Genomic DNA, 8,744 nt, shown 5'->3' with positions numbered 1-8,744 from the left:
TTTTGAACTCTGGTTTTGGAGGCAGAGAGCACTGACTGTGAATAAGGATGCATTGGATGTCCAGTAACTTTTGAGTTAATAAATTCTATTAGTCCTGTGCTAATGGGAAAGAAATTCTATTGAAATGAAAATATATCCCTAGATTTCTTTTTGTGAGCAACGATGTGTAAGATTCAAAATTTTAAAGAAATACTCAAATTGCAACAAAATGTTCTAAATGAAGCCATGTCTCAAGAGCTAAAAATGAATGCAAAAGTTGGAACAGGGCCAGCAGAAAGGGACCAATGGGAATATGTGAAGAAATAAGAGGACATAATGGGAGAGAGGAATATGACCATGATACACTGTAAGAAACTGTAAAAAAACAAACAACAAAGAATTAAAGACAAGTGTAGTAATGTTAGGAGTGGGTTAACTATACAACCTACATGAGACTTGTTTCAGCTTTAAGAACACAAATAGATTAAAATTGTAGTGATTGGGGCGGTTGTGCAAATGGTAACCAAAATAACAGGCTAAACTTGAAAGTGATGTAATAGACTTTAGCTAAAAAAAAAAAAAAAAGAGCATAAGAGACAAAGAGGGTCATAATATACTGACAAAGGGGTCAATTTCTCAAGAGTCTATGACAATATAATAGCTGTACTTAACTATTAACACACATGATTAGAGAAAGAGATGTCAGTGCAATAATATTATGGGGCTTTGGTACCCCACTTTCAACAGTAGCTATATCATTCAGACAGAAAACAAATAATAAAACAGTAAAAATGTACACTGTTATAGACTAAATGAAGCCAGTAGACATGCATAGAACATTTCTACAAATACTAGCAAAGGAAACTTATTTTCCAATGTACATAAAATGTCATCCAAAATAAAATGATATAGATCCACAAAACTAGTCCTAATAAATTAAGATACTGATGAAAACATATAAAATACGTATTTGAAAAGCAATGTGATGAAAAAGATAAAGAGACAATATTGACATTCACAAACTTATGGAAATTTAACAACACACTCTTGAAGAACCAACAGATGAGTCAAAGACTTCATAAAAGACATGAAAAAAATTATTTGGAAAGAAAAAATGTTATACCCAGCTTACACAATACAACATAAAGAATTGAAAGAAGTGTGCATGCTTCTGTCACTGCCCACAGTAAGAAAGTCAAAAGATCTTAAATGAATAACCTACCTATAACTTAAACAGAAAAAGAACAGATTAAACACAAAGTTAAGAGAGGAAAGAAAAATCATTATAGAATAAATTAAAATTTAGAAACACTTAGCTAGGCTAAGATCAAAGAAAAAACTTAAAATCAAGAATTAATGAGGAAACATTGAAAGTGACACACTGGAATACAAAGGATTTATGAGAGATTGCCATGGACACTACATAGAAAACTGCTCCAAGTCTGCAATCTATAAAACTTACCAAAACTTTCAAAAGAGGTGGAAAATCTTAATATACAAATAACAAGTATGTATATTAACTCAATAATCAAAACTCCAACAGAGGAAATCACCAGACATATTCATTAGTGAATGCTACCAAACACAAAAATTCAGGAGATTTTTATATACTAAAAAGAAAATAATGAAAGAGAAATTGGGAAAACAATCTTATTCATATCATCTTTAAGAAATCTAGAAATAAGCCAGGTGGTGACGATGCACATCTCTCTCTGAGTTCGAGGACAACCTGATCTACAGAGTGAGTTCCAGGAGAGCCAGGGCTACAGAAAAACCCTGTCCTGAAAAAAGAAAGAAGGAAGAAAGGAAGGAATGGAGGGAGGGACGGAAGAAGGGATGGAGGGAGGGAGGGACGGAGGGAGGGAGGGAGGAAGAAAGGAAGGAAGGAAGGGACGGAGGGAGGGAGGGAGGAAGAAAGGAAGGAAGGAAGGAAGGAAGGAAGGAAGGAAGGAAGGAAGGAAGGAAGGAAGGGAGGGAGGAAGGAAGGGAGACTTTGCTGGAAGATGGATGCAGCTGGCCACCAACATATAAGCAAAATAAGCCAGCCTCAGAAAGACAAATGTCAAGTTTTCTCCTACTTGTGAATCTTAGATTTAGTATAAATATGTAAGCCATATATATTTACACATACATGTATCTCTATATATGACTAAAAAGCAGAAGGAGTCTGTGAAAAGAAGGAGAATAGCAAAAAGCCAAGAGGTGAAAAGGAGATGAGAAAGGGCAGGTTAGGAGAGGTGAATATGGTCAAACTACGTGGTCCACTCAGAAGAAATTGCCTTTATGAGACCCACACAATAAATATCTGTCAATATCAAAAATCTTCCTATAAGCATAAATATACAGAAGTTATCTTATTTAATAATCTAATTCTATATCTAACATAAAGTATGCCTTCACTCCTTATAATTTCCATCCAAATGTTTAGTCAGAAATAGTCTTAACTATCATTTCATTATAACTTTTTATTAGTCTATCAGCTTTAAAATCCTTCCACGGTTTCTTTGACCACTTGCTAAAATGGATTTACATCGTGGAGATAATTCCCTTCCACGATCCCTGTTGTTGGGCTGTCAGACTATAGAAGGCTGGGAATGCTTCTCACTACAGCCAAGGGTGCTATGTAAAGGTCACTGCTCTGCATTTACTCTGGCAGTTCCCCTCTCTTTCCTTCTCTGTCCATTCCTTCTCATAGGCACCGAAACGTCCTCCCAAAGTCTTTGTGTGAGTCAGAATATAAAGTGGTCTCCCACACGTCAAAATATAACCTAGATTTTGAAAGCGTTACAAAATTCCTCCCCCAAATATTTTCTTAGAATAGTGTGATGGTTGGTTTGAATCTCAACTAGGCACAAATTAGAATATGCATATTCATCGTAGGTACTGTTCCTCTAGAGATCACTGACTAATACAGACAAGATACAAGATACAAAGTTGATCCCATAATAATGCTGCTAAATAGTTTCAGTAAAATTATTCTTTATATATATTTGGAAAAAGGTGTACAATGTGCCGCTGTTTCTGAAACCGTCTTCACAGTTGTCCCAGAAAAAATGAGAAGCGGCTTTCCCAGTCTGTCTTGACTGCATTCTTTTACATACCCAGAACCGAGGTCCCAACCCCATGCTTCAAACCCAGAAACCAGAATTCCTGCACTCAAAATATCTACAACCACACCATATCCAGGAGACTTCCTCCTTCTTGAATACAGAGAAAACGCTGTCCAGGGGTTCAAGGCCAGAAACTCACTACGCAGCAAGCTAAATATACGTAAATAATACAGTTTCTAGCGGTTTCGTTTCACGTTTTCTTTTTTTCCCCTTTAATAAGCACAGCTTTATAGTTTTAAATGCCTTTAGTAAACAACAACAAAAAAGATGCTGTTTTTATCAGCCAATCAAGTCAGGAGTTATAAAACTGCAGGCAGTAGATGGATAGTAGGGGCGGGGCTTAGAGCAAGTAACTGTCAGCGAGGTTGCAGTTGGTTTGGGACTGTTCTGGAGTGAGAGGAAGTTCCTGGCCTCCACTTCACACATTTTCCAGGACACTCCTGGGCTCTGGATGGTGAGACCCCTGTTGTTTCTCTTTCTAGAAGTTGACCTTTCCCACTGGTGCTTGGTTTCTGCACCTCCTCTCCTGGAGGAACAAAGAGAACCACAGCGTTCAGCTTTAGGGTTGACTCTCTCCTCCCTGCCATTTTGCCTTTCCTGTCATAACCAAAGACTTCCCCTAAGATCAACCACCTCTTGGTAAATTTCTGCCCTGCTCCTCCTCCATCATAATTTTTATGTCAGTTCTTTCTGAACCACTCACAGCCACGAGGATAATGACTTTGCACTGATGTGCTAACAAGAAGTCATGCCCTAGAAGAAAGTATATGGAGGACTTTGATCCAGGGCTGTTTACAATGAGTGACCAGCACTACTGAGAAGTAGGGCCCTCTGTTCAGAGTCAATAAGTAGGAAGGCAGGTTGGTGTCTCAGAGTTCACTGCACAGACATTGGGATGTTCAGTGGTAACTACCCCCAATCCTGAGACTTGAGCTTAGTTGCCTGTGAGGCGGAGTAGGGACCCACAGTAACCTCTTGGGGATATTTCTGTCATGTCATTCCTGAAAAATGGTAATGGAAAAAAGGAAAACTTCTTTTCAGGGACAAAGTGAATAAATGTGACTTCTACTCCTTGAGAAAGGGAATCTCCGAGCTTTGACTGGCTGTTTGTTAAGGGTAATCTACAAATCTACACGCTAATTCTTAGAGGGTAACCATTAACTACCTCTGTTCACAAAATGAATACAGGAAATCACTGTTTCTTCCATAATGAGACTTGGACTCGTAAATTTATTGAACTATAATAAAGCCAATTTATTCTGAAGAAGTTTTGACTGCATTGGATATCTGTTTGTTCTCATGCAGCTTTTTTATACATATCTTTAAAACGTCAATGACTAGTACTATAGCATTTACAAGCAAAGGTAAGCCATTTTCTCCGGAAAAGGCTAGTTAGTATGTTTTAAGTCAAAGTTGCAAACTTTGCAGCCTAATAAGTGCCACATTGAAAAAAATCATGTTGAACTTCTTCCGGGGTATCTCTGAATTTCAGCAATAATCAGAAATTGGGGTAACTCTATGCTTTTCTGAAACTAGCTTATTAGAATTGCATGTGTAGACACTAAGGTTTTAAATGATTTTAGAAATGAAAAAAGTATTTATGGGACTGTGTGCTCCTATCTACAGTTCAGAACCAGAGACCCCTCTGCTGCACTAAGTCTCGAAAGCACACAGAAAGAACCACAGTGGAACCTGTACAACCCCAAGACCCAGGATCACCCTGGACCGATTACATTCACCTCTGAGGGAGGTATCAGGCAACAGTATTTTTTTTCTCTTCAGCTTTCCAAGTGATTGGTGCTACTGCCCAGATGGAGTGTCTCCTTCTCAAGAGACACAGCTGAGCGCTTTTGCTCCTTTCCCAGATACTCTTCAAGCCCTTTTTTTGTTTGTTTATTTTTGTCATTGAGGCAGGGTCTCATGAGGTCCAGTCTGTGTTCGAATTTGCATTGTGCCTCCATCTCCCTAGTGCTAAGATGACAGGCATGTATCACCTTGGTTTGTTTAAGCCAGCCTGGGGATTGAACCCAAAGCTTTGTGCATACTAAGCCAGAGCTGTAGTGAATCAGCCTCATACTTAGCCCTATCTCAAGTTCTTGATATAGGAAGAATACATCAAAAAACATAGATATCCTTTGATGAACACACACACACACACACACACACACACACACACACACACACACAAATACCCCAGTCCCTAACTGTAGAATCTGGCTTGATCCCTTACAGTTAGGGCTCAGTGTTCTGGTAACCTGGCTAATAGACTTTTGGCCAGGGCAAGTTGTCCTGTTAGGCATGAACAATCCCACAGATAATCAAGATTACACATGAAATGGCCTTGATGTGTGACCTTGGAAGGCAGAGACAGTCAGGTCTCTATGAGTTTGAGGCCAGTCAGAACTATACAGTGAGACCTTGTCCCAAAAGTAAAATAAATAAATAAATAAATAAATAAATAAATAAATAAATAAATAAATAAATAAATAAATAGAAAGACTCACAGGTAGACAGACAGATAGGTAGATAGATAGATAGATAGATAGATAGATAGATAGATAGATAGATAGATAGATAGATCAAAGTGAGACAGATATAAGAGCCTTGTGTGAGTCCTGTGAATCCATACATCCCCACTCTCACTTAACACGTTCTCTGCTGCTTTTCTGTCCATCACAATGTCATTTCCTTAGGTTTACTCTCACTATTGATAAGATTTATTGAGCTACTCCGTGACAGAATTGTCCCTGGTTCACCCAATTTATAGGAAAGCCTTATCCCAGAGACGTTTTCCAAAGCCCAGATCCTGTAGAGAGCTCTTTGTAGCTTCATTTTACCTAGGTGCCCCATGACTCCCCATAGCAAATTGTCACCCTGACTTCTACAAAGTCTGCTGACTGCAGATGTATTTCAGATTGCAGGCATCTTTGTCACAAAACCTAGTCAAAATCAGAACTTGGCTTTGAGACTGAAAACTGAGCAACTGTTGCCCTTGAACTGGGATAGTTGCAGTGATTGTTAAATAGCTACATATTAAATCACCTGAGACATCTAGGCGGCCTCTGAGGAGACAACTCAGCATCATTACAGCTGCCCGGGGAATTTCAGGAAATAATAAATGCAGAGGGGAGTTATATTGGCTAGGAAATGAAAGGGACTTGAAAGACCAATCAATTAAAGAAAGCAGGCTATAACACTACAAAGGGAAGTTTGCCAGACCTCTGGGTCCAGGCAGCCTGATCATGGAGTCTGTGCTCTGGTGATTCAGTCTCTGTGAACATTGTGTACAGGTCTACTTGATGCTGATGATGCGGTAACAGGGAGAAAGCAGCATGCAGCATCCTTACAAGAGAATGAGCTCATCAGTATAAAGAAAGCATAGAAAAGCCACTGGATAAGATTCATGTGGGTGATTTGTTTTACTATTTTGTTTACATATGTATTTCAATGTTAACAATAAGAACATATTAATTTAATTTTTTTCAAAATATTTATAACCAAAATGTATATTGTGTGTGTATGTATTATGTATGTGTGTATATTTGAGGTCAGCAGGGGCACAAGGAGTCCTTGTCACACCCCACAAGATATGATTTCTTGAAGGAAATGAAAGACCTTTTATTTAAAACTATCTTATCTTGGGAAGAGATAAGTCCTCTGAATGTGGCTATTGTTCATTGTTTTTAACTCTTGACAGAATTCTGGTCTGCAGGTGCTCCTCTTGGGATAAAGAAAGCCCTAGTTTTTATCAGCATGGTCTGTTATTGCTGTCTTGTTGAAATTACGATGCAAATCAAAGTGCCCCTTCACCTCTCCAGACAGCAGGATAAACTGAGGGTGAATTTCTCAGTGTCGCATTCCCAGAGATGAGTAACCTGCACTAACTGTGGTCTGAACAGTGGGAGAAGGGTGAGGTGAAGAAACCTTCTGGGTAGGTGCACAGGTGCAAGGTGGGCCATGACTAGGTAACACTCAGCACTGTGAGAATTCATGGCATCGCTGGCTAGTCCCTATCACCTGGGATTCTGCTTTTTCCACTTCATTTCAGTTGTAAGCACCACAGAAGAGAGAGGCATCACTAATGTTTACAGACCAGAAGTGAGGACTTGAGATAATTAAAGGAGAAATGTGTGATTTTCTTCTCTTTTAGCAATGCATTAGGAGGACACCGAGAAGAAAACCCCTATTTCCTTTGATCACCTCTGAGTTTTGCAGAGAGACACTGAGTTAGAGGCAGGAGGACTGTAATTAAACAAGGCGATGGAAGAAATTGCTGAGAATTTAACTACAACCCAAAGTGTCAAACTAAGTAATGCATGGCTGGATCTTCTGAAAAGTGTCTTTCTGAGCACTCCTCAGGACCTCCCTGAAATCATTCTGATACTATCTTTGATCTGTACTATTGGAGGTAAGCTAATACACCTCCCTCCTTAGTCTAGTCTATGGATACATCTTGCTAATGCTATCATATAGAATGAAGGAAAGTGGCAGTAATAGGAAATTAGAATTTTATGCCTAAGTTCATAGATTTCCTATAATATTTTCAACTGAAAGACTTAAACAATGCCCGGCCTTTGGGAAGAGATGTCATATTTGTTGTCAGTATCCTTCACCTCTGTCAGGTTTAAAACATTCACAGTATAATAACTACTAGGTCAGACTTAGGTTTCATTAACTAGTATAACTGAAGGAAACAGGAGAATCAAAGGTCGCAACAGAAGGGTTTAGACATTCTTGTAAATGATAAGCCCGTATCTAGCTTTTATGAAAAAGGAAGGGGAGGAAGAGGAGGAGGAGGAGGAGGAGGAGGAAGAGGAGAAAGATCATAGAAACTGGAAATAGTGTTTTTCTTCCCATCCCTTAATGTGTTTGGAAATTATACTAAATAATAAGAAAAAAGTAAATGAGAGAAAATGTTCTGATCATACATATCAGACTTTGAGGTGCTGCTTTTTCTCAAAAATGTCAAACAAAGCCAATAAAGTTATTTACTGTGGGCTGTGTAACTAGTAATGAGTAAATAGGATTTTTATATAATTAGAACAACATTACTAGTAATAAGTAACTAGAATTTTTCCGTTGGATTAAATTATAGCTAGGTTCTCATTGCTCCTTAGGCAAGAGGTTTCGTTAGAGTTAATTACCCTTTTATTGCAGAATTGCAGACTAAACCAATATGATTTATGGTGGTTATAACAACTATTACAAATATATCAGTACTAACTCAAGAACCAGTGGTTTCTAGAAATACTTAATAAAGTCTCAAAATAAATGCAATCCATTATAAAAGCTGTAAAGCAGAAATTTGATAAATTAATGATCATATGGATTTTATATCTTTAAGCATGAGAGAGGGTCTCAATCAGTAGTAAATTAGGAGTAGATATCATTCTGCTGCCCTGGTATTAAGTCATATAACACATAATAGCAAGTCTGTGAATATGATATTACATTGCCTAACAAGTATACTTTTTGCAGCATTTTTGAACATGTATCTGAAAGACTTCCCAATTCCTCTTCCTGTGATACTATTTTTAATTGGATGTTGCTTTGAAATGCTGAGCTTTAGGTCTACTCAGGTATGTATAATAAATGAATATCAGCATCATATCTAAGAATTGCATAAATTCAAAGAAGGCTAAAGAACTTTTGAAA

At 38.1% G+C, this 8,744-nt stretch overlaps 1 protein-coding gene across 3 annotated transcripts in view; it reads left to right on the top strand.

The window, feature by feature from the left end:
- The first annotated feature begins 3,433 nt into the window (after positions 1-3,433).
- Slc9c1 (solute carrier family 9 member C1) overlaps positions 3,434-8,744 on the top strand; it is an 80,119-nt gene continuing 74,808 nt past the window's right edge. Inside the window, exons 1-5 of one of the 3 annotated variants that reach the window (XM_059277785.1) lie at positions 3,434-3,543; positions 4,131-4,205; positions 6,380-6,494; positions 7,251-7,497; positions 8,568-8,668. In XM_059277785.1, coding sequence (XP_059133768.1) covers positions 7,350-7,497; positions 8,568-8,668 — 249 coding nt within the window. In that variant the 5' untranslated portion in view covers positions 3,434-3,543; positions 4,131-4,205; positions 6,380-6,494; positions 7,251-7,349. The remainder of the gene's footprint in view (positions 3,544-4,130; positions 4,206-6,379; positions 6,495-7,250; positions 7,498-8,567; positions 8,669-8,744) is intronic. The other 2 variants (XM_059277784.1, XM_059277786.1) reach the window with 2 other exon arrangements.

Source organism: Peromyscus eremicus, chromosome 12, assembly GCF_949786415.1.
Source record: "Peromyscus eremicus chromosome 12, PerEre_H2_v1, whole genome shotgun sequence".
Classification (NCBI taxonomy): domain Eukaryota; kingdom Metazoa; phylum Chordata; class Mammalia; order Rodentia; family Cricetidae; genus Peromyscus; species Peromyscus eremicus.
Note: the sequence above shows the minus strand (reverse complement) of the source record. Positions and strands in the feature narration are given on the sequence as shown.